This window comes from Symphodus melops (genome assembly GCF_947650265.1).
Source record: "Symphodus melops genome assembly, chromosome: 9".
Classification (NCBI taxonomy): domain Eukaryota; kingdom Metazoa; phylum Chordata; class Actinopteri; order Labriformes; family Labridae; genus Symphodus; species Symphodus melops.
In genome coordinates, this window is record NC_136699.1 from 8781866 (window position 1) to 8797460 (window position 15595).

Genomic DNA, 15595 nt, shown 5'->3' on the forward strand with positions numbered 1-15595 from the left:
CCCACAGATAATTATAATGTAACTGTGTGGTTCCCCAAGTTAGATTTTTTTTAGCCATGTGTTTGTTTTTCCCCTCTCATCTGAAATGAAAAACATGTATATACAGTACCTGCTAATTAAGGTTTGTATGTCTTTTAAAACCAAAAGTCATTATTATTTGACCTAGTCAATCATAAATTGAATTGTTCCTGTGCTTTGTATAATTGAGCTGCTTGGTGATGACAATCCAGCAAGGTTGTTTTTTTTGTTGTTGTTTTTAATGCAAACTTTTCTCTTGGTTAACAGCCAAGTAAAATGTAATGTTCCTCATACTGATGGCTTTAAATTCAAACCTTCAAGCTTTAAATGTAATAACACACATTTAACCGTTCGACAGAATTATACAATCTTATGCTACTAAAAAATGCTGCTTATGTCCATTTTAAGATTGACTCTATGCATGTTTTCACTGTTGATTTGAAATTGAATTTCAAAGTAGTTGTTTTTTTGTTAGTTTTAATTAGACTTATGCTCCATGTCTGTGTGAGGCAGAATTGTGTGAGTGCTCAGTGAGCCATGGGTGTATTTGTGTTTGTGAACGAGCCCTATGGGCTTGCTTACATCCTGGTAATGGCCCTTGTGGCTACTGCATTGTAATTGCAGTAGTTATACTAGTTTTAAATATTTAAAAGCCTGGATATTGTTTAAACTCCATCTCAAAGGTTCTTTTAAATTGTACGTCTGTTGCTTCATCTGTGAATTCAAACTATTAGGCTTCATACTTTGTGTTGTGTATTCAACATGCATGTTGCATGTTGCAGATCTCAGAGCAGTCAAGAAGTCAAAAAGATTTTTGGACTCTTGGTCGTAGAAAAGTTTGACGTTTGTCCCCATCAATGTGTCAGGGGAAAGTGTGTGCTGTGTGATAAGATACAACTTTGAAGTTGTGAATGAGGCATAGGTCAGCCTCTTTGTTTTATTATGACTACTACACCATCACTGAGCGTCCACCGTTGTTTATTACACAAACAAGAGTCATGTCCTTCGTCTGCCTTCAATCCAAACCCTATCACTATGTTGACATTATACCCGTTAGTACTTCTTTACTCAGTCTAAATGAAGGTCTGCAAGACCACGGACATTTTGCACTAACTACAGAGTATGATCATAAGTATTTGGATTCATGAAGTTTTCCAGTCATTTAGGCACAGAGCAGTCATTAGCAAACAGTAATTAATTGTTTTGGTAGCAGCAAGTTTGGCTTTCACAAAGATATCAGACACTGTGCATCTGTTCATTTACCTTGATGAAGACAAAGCTGACTTTTCTCCAAAAACAAACACCCTCTAGTTTTTCTGTGTACTCATTTCTACAAGGCAAGCAAGCGGCAGTGACAAGGTCCACACAATTAAAAACAGAAATCTTATACTTGGCACCTCAGGCTCTTTTTGGTGTCTTTAATGCAACAAATACCTTCACGTTTTTCTGCTTTTTTTTGTTTTGTTTTTTGTTTCTGCAACCTTTCGCTTGTATACTTCCGGCTGACACCTCTCTGTCAGAAACGTATACATATAACAAACAAAAAAAATATCTCGGCAAAGAGAAAGGAGCATCTTCAAGTGAGCGCATGGCAGTCATTTAGATGGTTGGTTGTCAGGAGAGAAGAGGTAAACCATTACACCCCGGTGAGTTCCTTTATTCGTTTCATTGCAGAGGGCAGAGACTCGCACAAAGCAGCAGCACAACACACTGACTGATTTCCTCAGCACTTTCCAGGGAATTGTCATCACCCCAGGTCAATGTCTAAACTTTGCCATGCATCAAAATATATTGTAATTGACTCCATTTGTAATTCCTCCAGAGATCTGGCACTGGCCTGTAGCTCTGATGGCTGCCGAAAGCAATAAAGTCTCACAGACATGACCCCCATTGTAAACAAGGCCTGCTTCCAGAGTGTGAGGTACAGTGAAGTGTGGGCTTTCAGGAGGCCTGGCTTCACTTCACCGTTGCTCTTTGGCTTCAGCCCATGCATACTTTCAATCAAATATAGTTATTTCGGAATAATACAGCCACTCTTTATTCTTCTTGAACCGTGTTTCACTTTGCCCAAAAAAAGATCTTCTACAATGTTTAACGACCAAAGAATAGATTTTTTAAAACAATGTTGTCTCTGCAGGAGATTCTAGAATTTCTGCATTTTACCTTTAACTACATAATAGATGTGCACTAATGCAATGCCCATGTATCAGTAATGATTCATGTTAAAGTAATTAATATAATAGCACTGCTAATGTGCTGTAAGTAATGAACGTACTCTGTTGTGGTATCAAATAATAACATTAAGAGACTCCATGAGTTGTCACTTTTTTTTCTTTTTTTTTGCTGCAGCATTAAGTCATATGTTTTTAATTTTCAAAATGAATTATGTATCCTATTAGAAAATAAATCCGTCCTGAATATTAATTGCACTGCGCTGTATTGGAAACAGCTCAGCCCGTGATCTGTGCTGCAGTAGGTGTTTAGAGATTAACCATTACATATTTTTAACCTTATGGTTTTTCTCTTTAGGGGGCAATCAGTTCTGATCACTAAACCAATCCTTCATTATGGTAACAGTTCTGTTGCAGGGAGGGTTTAAAGGAAATGCAAATTAAAGGAGGAAATAGAGCAAACGTAAAAAGGATTTAGCCTTTTATGTGCGCGCAATTAGTGCAACGTTGATGGGAAACTGAAATTGTGATTGTCAATGCATGCGGCGTAGATTTGTGTCCTCTGAGTGGAATGAGAGACAACGTTTAGCAAGGACAATGTTTATTTTCTGGTATGTTGGAACAATCTAACTGTTGTATATGTGTATAATTATCTCAAAGGGAACGTAACTTGCACTTTTATTTAATCACAAGTGGAACTGAATCATTTTGTTACCATCAAAGACGAGCACTTAATGTCAAAAACACGCTGATTGAAGTTTCATGTTGGCCGATTACAGAATTTTCCCTCCGTATCGTCTGTTTGTGCTGTCCATTAAATTTCCAGTTTCTCCTTGCCTGCTGTTTGTAACATCACATGCTGCAAGGTAATCAGAGAAAACATCGTTGCTGTTTTGCCACGGGAACAATATCACTTTCACTCCCGTGACTAGAGCTGCTTTGATTCCTGCTGAAAGGGGAACACATCGAGTTGTGTTTATCCTTTTGTCACTTTCCTCTGCTGTACTCTCGTCTGCCTCCCACTTCAACTCCCATTCACTTTCAGGTGCCAGCAACAGCTAAATGAAAGAAGACAATGAACAATTTTTATTAGGCGAGAAAATAGAATCATGTTGCATTTTTTTGAAGGGTTTGTAAATAAATATGTCTACAACCAGACATACATTCATCATTTTCTGTGTATCACCGTGCTGATCAATAGCCAGTTTTACTCTGATGTGATGAATTCACCCTTGGGCTTTGGACATTATGTGTGTCTGGTCATGTGTAAAGTCCCCTCAAGGTCGTCCTTTTTGTACGCCCAGTGTTGTTTATGCAAAGAGGCAGCGAGAGGAGGGTTGAGGAGAAGACATGCAAGGCCAAGATTACCTTTACTTGGCTCCTGAAGGGTTTAACATCTATAACCTCTGGATCTTTAAAGACATCGTATGGTCGATGTGCCGACAATTATCGTGGATTATTGTAAGAGACAACCTAGATTTGTCATGTGTCGCTCAGGGTGCAATTGGATTGGTTGGAAAGGGTCAGATGGTTGGTCTAGCGGTTCTCAAGTACTATAACCTCAGGGAATTACGTGAAAGATTACGACCCAAATTTTGGATATTTGATTTTTTTAACCAGATTTTTTAAATCAGATTTGTTCATTTAAAAATGTTTGCAGTTTGGATAAAGAAACGGGGAAACATGTAAAAAAAAAGGAGGCGACCTTGACTTTTTGACCCTTTATTTTCCAGGCACACATTCATGACTAACTGAAACTGGCTCCCTGACCCACTTGGGGTCCCCACCCACCAGTTGAAGAACCACTGGACTAGAGCAAAGATTGTCCTTGTTTTTTGTTTCCTCCCTTAAGCTTTTGATCGGGCCTTGGCTTTAAATTGTGTACAGTCAAAACGAGTAGAGGCTGCTGGTTGGCACAACGACAGTCACTGTGGTGTCCGTTCTCAGTTATGAATCGATGTCCAAATAATTCAGCTTACCCACAGACATGTTATTCTACAATGCTGATTCATGACACTTACATATTCATGCATTTATATGAAGCATATTTTTACCATTTCTGTTTATGCATCTCTTCTTTGTGAGTCTCTTTGTCTTCCTCTCCTCCTCTTCTTCCTCCACATCTCTCTTTATCCTCATCCCACAAACATATACTTTACTTGGCTTTTGTGATCAATGCGTTTAAGAACGACCTTCTCCTCCGGTTTTATGCTGCATTCGTCTTTGTTTTCACAAGTGTTTAGATTATTTAAAACTTGATCTTTTATTCGACGTTGGTGGCAACGTTCAAAATAAATCTCAATTTCCTCTGTAACCTTTGGCGGCGTTGCAAGAGCACTCAATGAAAGATTGGTATTATTTGTCTATAAATCAAGATGAAAATTGCCCCCGTCTACAAATGACTGAATATAAAGTTGACATCTTCGCATTATAGCACTTGATTTGGTGTTGTGAGCCACAGACGATTTTTCCCTTACAGTTTATATGAAGGAAACAACAAAGCTTAAGGAAAGGCTTTTTGTCTGTCTTTTGTTCATTGGAATGAGTGATGTATTATAAGCCCGAGCTATTACAGAGCTTATATAAATAAATGGGATGTTGACCACCGAGGCTGTTTTTTTTATGCTCGCCTTTAAACACACAAGTTCACTTTCTGTCTTTCAAGATGTTTTTTTCTTTCTTGTACCCTTTTATTTTCCCTATGCGTCATTTAAGTCCTGCAGGGTTTTTTTTTGTTTGTTTCTCTACTGTTTGGCAATAAGTAAGGCATACAACATAAAACTTAAAGATTAAAAAAAAAAATGTTGCATTAGGAGATACATTGACATCTGACAGCCGTCATTTGAATAATACACATGTTTTAGAAATCCCCTCTGTTTGGAAAGACTCAACATAAAACCTCCTCTTTCCCCTCTGTTTCTCCTATGACCCACTTCTGATGTATAGTCAGAAGCTATTCTACTCTGGCCACGTTTGTATCCTGGAAAAGCAGCTTTACTTATGTGTTAATTTTACTAATGACATCCCTAAAGAATCCATGCCCATCTACTGACACTAGATTATTGGAGCAAAGAAGGGTAGTGCTATTCATGAAGGTATTTCTAAAAAGCATAGGCATAAACACAACATAAACATAATACATAAATACGCCCAAAGCAGTACATTGGATGCACTTTTCCTTCACTTTCATGCATGCCAGTTTGTCTCTACAACAAATGACTCCCATGAAAACAATAGTCTGTATGGTAGTCCCATGGCTTCCCTCTGATCCTGTTAATGGCTTCCCTGGTTAGCTCAAGCTACTGTTCCTTGGCTGCCATGGTTACTAAGATCAGTATTGCATACAAATTATGACTCGAGCCACAATGAATGGCGAGAAGAAACTTTCCCATGGCTCCATAAAATCCTGCAAACGTAATTGTTTGCTCTCTTACATCCATCCGTCCAACCGACCACATTGTTCATTTTCCTTCTTCACCATTAGCGACGATGAGATCATTGTGACAAGAGCGTGTGTTTCTCTGAGGCCTCATCAGGGGAGACACAGGCTATGTGATAGTGCGGTTTTCTCACTGTCATCCCCAGGAGTCAGCTCTGTGCGAATTGAGTAGGAGGGATCGTGAGACTCCCGTTGACTGGATCCATCCAGCCACTCAGCCCACTGCAAAGTCTAATAATGACAGTGACCTCACCTCTCGCTCTTATTCTGTTGCTTCTTGACTGATCGAGTGTGCGCATCTCTGAGTGTGTCTGTTAGTGTGTACCTTTGTATTTGGGCTGAAGGTTGTATCAGTGCCAGGAGTGGATGTGATCCACAATCTTGCCATCCAATTTTATTGTCAGAAAATGAGAAAAAGAGCAAATCCAAGCTATGGAATTGATGTAAAGCGAAGACAAGGTTGACCCTCGTGTCACCGAGGCCACATCTCTTGACAGCTTGTCCATTACCCCGCTCCTCTTTCTCTCTGTGCTTCAATTACAGTCTAGTGGAAGGGCTAACCTTGTAGATGTGAGGGCGGTGTAGGTTAAATGTTGTAAGTTGTTGAGGAGGGTTGTCCTTATACCTGTTTATTTTGGTAATCAATCAATGTGTGGCGCAAATCATGTTGACTACCTGCAGAATAAGCTGGAGCAGTTGCTGTGTACGAAATATACCTCAGTTTGTTGCATTACTGGCAATGGAGGAATAATAATGATTGTTTGTACACTCGTAGTTTTTGGCTACTACAGATGCATGGACACTAATCTGAATTGACAGATGTAGCACCGAATGCAGAATTGAAAAGCAAGTGACCAGATTTTAGTATGGAAAGTGTTTTTATATTTGTTTGTAATATGAGTTTTATCCGCCAGCGTTTCAGTGACACATGCTACATACACGGCAAGAGTCCTCGTGGAGAGAAAAAGGTGTGAAACAAAATCCGCCATCACGCAATCCTGGAACCAACTCATCTTAAAGCAATTGTGTGAAAATGGCCCTTTTCATATTACCAGGTCAAGGCACTATATTTTCAACAGTGTAATGTCTCCTCTTCCATGTGAATGTCTCAGACGTGTAATGATGGGACCAGGACACCCCACCTCTTGGACAGCATTTTGGGGAAGTGAGAGAAATGTTACAAGTGTGACAGAGGACCAACACACCAACAACTTATCTTACCTGTACACGTAAAACGAAAGCTTTGAGCACAAGAGTGAAATGAGGGCGTCATCAGGCTGGGATCCCTCCTATGTTGAGCATATCGCTGATTTCACCTTGATTTGATCTTTTTTTCTAAATAGTTTCTTTGTCTTTGTCAATTTATGTAAAAAAATGAACTGTATTTCATTTTTAAAACAAAATTCATTCCACTAAGTTTTTTTGCAGTTAATATTGCAGTGAGTGTGCAAAGTCTAGAAAGTGAAATAAAATGTATGGCTGTGATTCAAATATTTATCTATTGAAAGCATCTTAAAAAAAGAGATGAAGGAACAAGTTTGTGTGAATGCCTTTCCGTTCATAACTTTTTTTTTCTTTTTCTTTTTTTTTTTTCTTCCACCAGTTGTTTTGATAACCTACATTTGTGGGAGGTTGTGTAAGTGTTTGTGTCAATAAAACTAAACCCTTAACAGAGACCTAAACATGGTACTGCATCTATGCCCCTGTCCTGTCTGATCCCCTGACACCCTTCTTCCTGTTTGAAGTCTCCACTTGAAAGGCCTGATCTGAATACTCTGGATTTCACAGCAACACTGCAAACAGTGATTACAGGCCGATTAATGAGCCACACACACACACACACACACACACACACACACTTTCTCATGCTTTGCTTTCTGGGCCACACACAACAACTTATGGTCTGACTTCTATTTTTTTCGATTTAACTTCAACAGAGTTGACAGATTTGTGCTGTTTTTATCCCTCTGCCGAGTCGTAATTTTAGTTCCTCATCCTTTTCTTTATTTATTTGTGTGTCTGCAGTGTCTGCTGAGATCTTAAAAAGCAGCTTGACTACCATGGAACGTCATATTCAGAGGCTGGAGAACGACATCGAGAACTTCCCCAAAACTGACGACCAACAAGATAAGTTTGTGGAAAAGATGTCGATATCCTTTTATTGTGTTCGTCTTGAAAACGTTTCTTGGTTAAAAGATGAATTTGTTGCTTGAAACCATATGTATTCTACCCGTGTGTGAGGATGCTTTGTGCACCATTTTGTTGACAGCAGTGGCAAAAGTGTTTGCTGCTCTGCTTGGCATCGGTAAGCAGTTTAAGTCACTTGGTGTGATAGGTTGCACCCAAGGGAACGCAGGGAATGGATCTGGCTGCCTTGCCGTGAGATGTTGATCAGATCTCCCTCCTCCCTCCCCCTTGGGTCTCAGGAGTGAAATCATGCCTGTGGCTATTTTTACTGCACTTTGCCACGGTCGCCTTTGTCCCCTGGGGGGAGGGGGGCTCTAATAGGGGCTCTAGCCCCTCACACCAACTTATCGCCAATCCCTGATTTCATCTCCTGAACGACCACGAGCCTCTCCACACACTATCTCCTCTCATGGCACCTCTCCTGTTCCGATAACAGAGTGTTTCACTTAAAACCGAGCATCTCTGCTCCCAAATTGAATTAGCCATGTCTCTGCACTTTCTTGAATGCCCCTTCTGAGCTCTCTGTATAGGTTTGATCAGTGGTAGAAATCAAGCCTGTTGTCAATAGCCTGAGGGTATGGTTCCTCTCATGTCAAAAAGAAGCTGTAGAAGAGTCAGCAGCATCACTTCCGGCTTTATCAAGAAAAACAAGAAGTCCCTATGCGTAATTGAACGAGCGAGTTGGTGTTTCCACCTGCGTACGTTAGCTGGATTTTAACCTGATTTTTGCTGCCTTTTTTCTGAGATTTATAAAGTCTGACTTGGCACATTGTGTGGTTTAAGAGTAATAGCCCTCAAACACTTGAACAATCTGCTCTAAGTCAACCGAAGGGCACTTAAATTTGTGTAATTAAAAAAACTGAAGCAGAAACCTCCCTGGCGGCTTGGAGGCAGAACAGGCAGGCAAGAAAGCTACTCTGCCCCCTGATGTCAGTATCGATTCCAGGTTCCTCGGGGAACTAAAGGCTTGAGTGAGAGGAAATGGAGAAGTGTAGATATACTGCTGCATGGCACTCCCTCACTGTCTGGAGTTCCTCCCCAGAGTGTGGCAGAGGGAAGCTGGCTGTCCGTGACCTGCCAACACCCCACTTCCTCCTCTCTTCCCCTCTTTTTTTCTCATCTCACCTGATCAAGTTTTTTTGTCCCAGGAAGGAGGCTCAGCAGGATTTAATAAGCTCTATTTTTGTTCCTTCCTCGTATGAAGTAGTCGGAAAGCACTGACAAGCCTATATATTTCATTCTCCATCTGTGTCGTGTCCCATTTAGGGCTGTTGCCATTATGCTTAATGATACCGTTTCCCTTCCCTTGATTTTACGAGTGGCAGAATTGCTTTGGTTATACATATTTTTTTAATCATAATTTTCACTGTTTTAATTTCTTTTGGGATGTAGACACATGGAGTCGCAGAAAGAAGTCAAATGATGAAAAAATGCATGCACATTAGTTCTCTCTGTTGGCACCCTGCAGTGTTGTTCTGCATTTAATCTCATGTTCATAATAAGTGACAAATATTGGTAATAATCAAATCATTATAAAACAATTCCAAAGAAATATTAAGTGTATTTCGTTTCAAAGTTGTATTTTTTTATATAATATGAGAAAAGGCTGAAAGGTAGATGTTGGTTTTCAACAGTAGAATGTCTCATTTTTCATATTTGTTCTGAACATCTCAACACATGTAATGTTCACAACCAAAAAGAAAGAAAAACTATTCACAATCCAATCATGTTGGATGTCCAAGCAGCAGGGAGAAGAATAAATCTCATGTTTACCTGCCCCTTGCTAAACAAAAACAAAAACAAGAAATGTTTGGATGGTCTGTCCAATTACAACTTAGCAATAAATTCCATAACAACGTATAACAATTCTGACAATTTTGAGTCTTTGACTTCACTTCCAAGTTCATAAGGAAAACAAAAACACACCAAACACACTAATTGGCAATTTCATACAGTCTAAAAATGTTCGTCTTGTACTTTTTTTTAAAACTTGTGTGGCATACACCTGTCTCTTTTTAACCCAGTCTCTGAAGTATATATATATATATGTACACCACTTTGTTTGATTAAAAGTGTGAGTGCAGGCTGTGCATGATTTGCTGAGGTTTGTAGTATCTTTAGTAGCTTAAGTAGAACTCTAATCTGTGTTACACAGCTAAGTGTTGGAACAATGACAGCATGGAATACACTGCTGTATTTTTTTGTGTTTTTTTTGTTTGTTTTTTTGTTTTGGGCGGGGGGTTGAAATTTCCGTTGGTACATATAAGATAGCAGAGTCAAGGCACACTTACCTCTTTAAACTTTTCCCTGGATTAAAATAAGGATGTTGGCTCCTTGAAGCATGACAGATGGAAGAACAACAACAGCTAAAAGTCATGCATTTGATGCCTGAGCAACCCTGAAAAAAGTTAAGTGAAGCTCTGTTGTCTTGACTATTGGGCAGTGTGATGAATGAGTTAGTGAGCTAGTGTGTGTGTGTGTGTGTGTCTGTGTTTGTTTGTGCTTGTGTGTGTCCACGCTGTTGTGTGTGTATGTTACAAAGATACAGAGGGAGAAAAAGAGAGCCTAATTTACAGTGCATGTGTAGAAGAGCACCTGTGCCTCTCTTTCAGTGACTTCTTGTCAGCTGTGATTAATTGTTGGATGCCATGGTCACTGCTAGGCATTCTAAATGTAAAATGTGCCCCAAAGCAGCTCAGTTTTAATTAAACATTCAACATTAAATTAAATTAACTTTTCTTTTTTTTTTTTTTTTGTAAAATTTTGATTAATTTCTGGGACAAACAGTTTGTGACATTCTGCAATGATTTATGATAATCTGATGTGTTTACCTTTTAAAAGGAAATTGTTTGATGAGAAGAAAGTAGTGCCATCTTATCAAACACCAGAAGAAAGAAATGAAAGTATCCAATGATAGGAATGCCTGAGAAAGATGGCAAAAAAAGACAGAAAGTGGAGCTTAGTGGAAGCACTTCATTTGGCTTTATTGATACATTTTTCTCTTTCCATTACTGTAATGTATGCAAATGACTGAATGGGGTGTTTGTTCAGCAGTTTAGTGATCTCCATCTGTCAGAAGTAATGGGAGCCCACAAAGGCTGTAGAGTTGAGGCACAGGCCCCCAGAGATCACTATTTCACCAGAGAGGCTACGGCCATCAAACACACTCACACTCTCTCTCTCTCACACACACACACACACACACACACACACACACACACACACACACACACACATTTCCAGTTCCTGCTGGATATGACAAAGGAGAGCTGGTGGGGTTTTAGATACTGGAATATTAATGGTGGTGATGTGGCTCGATGAGGAGGATGAGAGAGTAGACTGAACCTTGATGGGTGCCTGATCATGTCCAATACATCTCCTCCGCCTTCTCTACTCAATGCCTTAACCCAACCAACTGATAAGTAGCTTAACCTTTTATTTCCCACAAGGGCCAGAGCCAGAGCACATCACTCTCTGCCGTCTTCACCCCTTGAGTGACAGCGAGCTGTCCTCGGGGGCCAGTTTCACACAAGATATGTTAGACTCGGCTAATAAATTTGGCCCAGTCTTATTTTCTCTCACAGAATAGTCTTTTGCAAGGAAGGCCAATTTCGCAAAGATTAAGATTTATAATAAAGGTTAACCACCGTAAAGCTCCAGGTTAAACCCTAGATCCCAGTTGATTTTATTTTTTTTTTTAATCTGAGATTTTAAACACAGAGTGTGCAGTGTATTGGATTATTTACCAATCCCTCCAACTACCCCAAAAAATGGCCACTTACAAAACTTCATATGGGAAAATGTGATAAATATATTTGTTCCCTATTTACCTGTGAACAGACCTTTCAACAGAAATAACAATAACATAGAAGGATTGCAGTTGTTAAATTGTATACACAAAATGTCTCAATCGCTTACAAGTCCTTCTTCTGTACCTGTTGCAAAAACTGTAGCTTATTTTATTTGATAAGTGCTCAAAACAGAAAATAAATAAAAATTCAACTCATCCCCTTTATTCTTAAGTCCCACTTAAAACCCAATATTTTTTCCATATTTTTCCATACTTTTTTCACATTAACCTTGAACTCTCTTTCAGGTTGATGAACTCCAACAATGTGCAGCCTCTTAATCATTCAGACACCCATTGTTTGCAGCGTTAAATTCACCTCTGAGATACCTGGCTGAAAGAGCAAGCTATATAAAAGAAGTCCAATCGTAGCAAAGGTTGACACTGAGGGCCAATCAAATAGTATTGATAAAATGATTGATGGTTATACTTAGCATGCTTCCCCCAGTGTGCAGGGCTGAGTGCAACATTGAGTGTAGTCAATCAACTTAAAGTCGGAGCTGAATTCATGAGGGTTCGTGGTATTGAAGGTGTGTTTCATCAGCACCCCTGCAAAGGCTTCCAACCACATTTCTGTGATCTGCCAAACAGTATTTGTATGAGAATTCGGGGGATGAAGGTTACTGTTTTCAACACAAGGTGTGTGTGTGTGTGTGTGTGTGTTGTGTTGTCATGGAGGCTGAGTTACAGCAGAAGAATGTCCTATTTACTTGATGAAGTTTTCCACAAGGCTGAGCGAGTGGAGCTGAGTTGTTTGAAACCATTGTTCATGGCCATGTATTTGGTTTATTTCATTCGTACTCTGAATTTGCAAAAGATCTGTCTTTTTAAAGATTGTTTACAACCTGGCAACATTGTCAAACTAATGAGTTAAATCTTGATTATTCAAATGTTTTCATAAGATATCTTGAAAAGAACAGAAACTAAAATGATTCCGATTTTAAGTGTGTCTTTAACAATACAACCTCTTACGGAGAAAAGAAAGCCTAAAGTCCTTGAGTCCTTAAAGCCCACATACCTGAGTGTGCCGAATTCTCACACAAACGTAGTCGCCCACACAGGGTCAGGGCTGACGCATTTTGTCGAAGCCCTGGGGCTAACCTGTAATAACACCTTTATGGCGTAAAAATCGACGGATGCATTTTCACAGGCACCACCTTTTCGTTGTTCTCGGAGCCTTCAGCCTGATTTAGTTCACACATCAAGGAAGGAGGTTCACTACATCGTGTTTATGGCTGGCCTTTGTCGAACAGCAACAGTTGGAGGCTCTCTTTGCTTCAGGCAACGTTTGTGTACACGTTTGTGTAACACAGCATTCTCTTGTATTGGCACCAGGCACTTAAGGTTAAATAAATGGTGTTAGCGAAACAATTGTTCTATTTAGCAGGCTGCTGAGTCTAAACCGCAGACACATCCCCTGTTAAAGGCTTGTTATGTCTGGAGGAGCACAGACTTGTTTGCAGAAACTATCCCTCTTAAGTACACCTTTATGTGTGTGAATGAGAGGTAAGCCTGATTATTTACAGAATCGTGTTTATTTCTGCATGTTTGTATAGAAGAAAACTGGGTTAAAGTACGCTAGTGGCACTCTCAGCAGCTTCTTATGATTTTTAAAGCGGAAATACACAAACATCCACCCCTCCCCTCGTCACACATAAGCTCTCTCTTAATCACCACCTTCCTTCAAGTCACCCCGCAACACACCCCCAACCTCAGTGTTTTCTTCCACTAATGAAATTCACTGTAAACTGTGTGGCCAATTAACTGAAGCAAAGATAAACCATGGAGCCTTTTAATTATCTGAAATTCAGAGGAAACCAGTGTAAATAAGGAGAGGTGTGTAGAAGTTCCATCTCCGTATCTCTCACCTCACTGTGAATGTCCACAGCTGGATGAAGCTAAAGGAAATTGCAATCGGTAGAACAAAAGCCATCTATAATGTAGCGTTCATTAATTAACACATTTAAGTAGGTATATCTAAAAAAACAACAGGCAAACATTAATATCCTAATTACAATAATAGCAAAGGAAAGCCACCAAATAAAAAAGCAGGCTGTGTTTATGTTGCTGTCTTACAAATGAATCTTTTTTTTTCTTATTTATTCAATCCTATTTATACCAACTATAAAAACAAATCATATTTATATTGAGTTTTTTTGTTTCATTTCCCAAATTAAGGCTTTGCTAGAATTGCTGCAGAGTGATTTAATTAAATGGAATATTAAAAGTCAAAACATTAAGACTAAATATTTGTATTAGAAGCATTATAAAACCATTTGTGTGACTTGTGTCACCAGTTGTGCATCCTGACATTCTATTTTTTATCATGTCTCTAATACTATTCTGAAAGGTTTCATGCAGCCTTTACCATTTCATCCAGCAGTCTTCTATGTCTTTTTAAATCTCAAGTTAGTGTCGTAGTAATGTCTACAGCCCATTAGTTATTCCCAGGCAAAACAATTATATGTATTTTAATGAACCACTCCAAAAATCCATGACAGCTCCAAAGTTCATTTGCAAAATTTGAAGCTGCAAATGCCAATCAAGTTAGCACAAAGTAGACTGACTTTCTGAGGCGACATTTATATAGAATTTTAATGTTTGGCATTTTATCCGCCAAGCATTTTAAGACAGGGATATTATAAAGATGAACACTGTTGCAGTTGACATTTCTGCCTGCCAGAGCAAAACTTGAGCCCCATGGGACGTAAAACAGCCACATATTTGACTCTGATGAAGCCAAAAATCAAGGGAAAAATTCTCAAATTTCTACACATGTACCCATTTCTGCCAACAAAAAAACTCCATGTCCCCATTGCATTGTATGTCTGCCTGCGTGTCCCCAGCCAGACAGACGACCATATCTGTGCCCTCTGGTCATATGAGTGAATTCCCCTGAAGTTCCCCAATCAGTATCTTGTTAGGCGGTGACACTCTGTCTGATATGGCAGCTCCATTAACCAGTAGAGTAAGCTTGCTGACAGGCAGGCTGGAGTGGAGTTCCCAGGGGTGGGAGGGGGTGTGGCGTTGTACACCCATGATGTAAACTGGATCTACCACTTTGCTCCTGACTGAACAACTGTCATATTCCACTGATAAAGCCTCCATGCCCTGCCAGTTCAGAAAGGTTTCCTTTGGGATACAATGTGTCCTGTTGGAATTCAGGTCTACTCCCCTGAAATTTAGAATACTCCCTTATATACCAACCTTATTTTGTAAGGTGGAAACTACCAGCATTAGGTATTATTATGCAGTTCATAGGGATGAGCCAAGACCTTTTTGAGTGGTAGATATGTGTTCACACAGATGAGTCCAAAATGTATCAATTTTAATTACATAAACTAGGGCTTTAAAAGTTTTTGTATTATTATTATTATTATTATTATTATTATTATTATTATTATTATTATTATTATTATTATTAATAATAATAATAATAATATTATTTGAATACACATTGGAGTGGTTCAGATTCTCTGTTAAAGAAAATGTCCTTTCAAAAGTCCCAGTATAAGTCCAAAATATAGAAAAAGAAAAGAAAAAGTGTACAACATTGAAATCCCAGAATGCTAGTAGCAGGTTGTTTGACTTTGGTCAAGCCTCTTACTTTGCATAAAACCTATCATAGTTTATGAAAGATTGGGGGCACCAAGGATGGCCAATCACACTTCAGGAAGCCCATTGAACCCAAGCTCAACCTTTTGGGCACATCCCTACCCAAAAAGAACCATTGTCCTGAATATCACAGCATTTATTTATATAATTTCATCTCTTTTTTTATCATCATGTCATGTGTTGCTTTGCTACTGCAAAGCTTTTCCCCTACTGGCCCATGCAGGTCTCAACTGATTATTTCTGCTCTGCAGAAAGTCGGGCTATGGGACCCGTTGGCAGCAGCACCAATCTGCACCTCATTACTTCCCCAAAAGGCCT

General features: G+C 39.3%; 1 protein-coding gene across 9 annotated transcripts in view; it reads left to right on the forward strand.

The window, feature by feature from the left end:
* The window catches only part of diaph2 (diaphanous-related formin 2), a 361962-nt gene that overhangs the window by 246471 nt on the left and 99896 nt on the right, over window positions 1-15595 (forward strand). For all 9 annotated transcript variants that reach the window (XM_079352006.1, XM_079352004.1, XM_079352007.1 and 6 more), the window contains one exon: window positions 7654-7778. In XM_079352006.1, the coding sequence (XP_079208132.1) occupies window positions 7654-7778 (125 nt within the window). The remainder of the gene's footprint in view (window positions 1-7653; window positions 7779-15595) is intronic.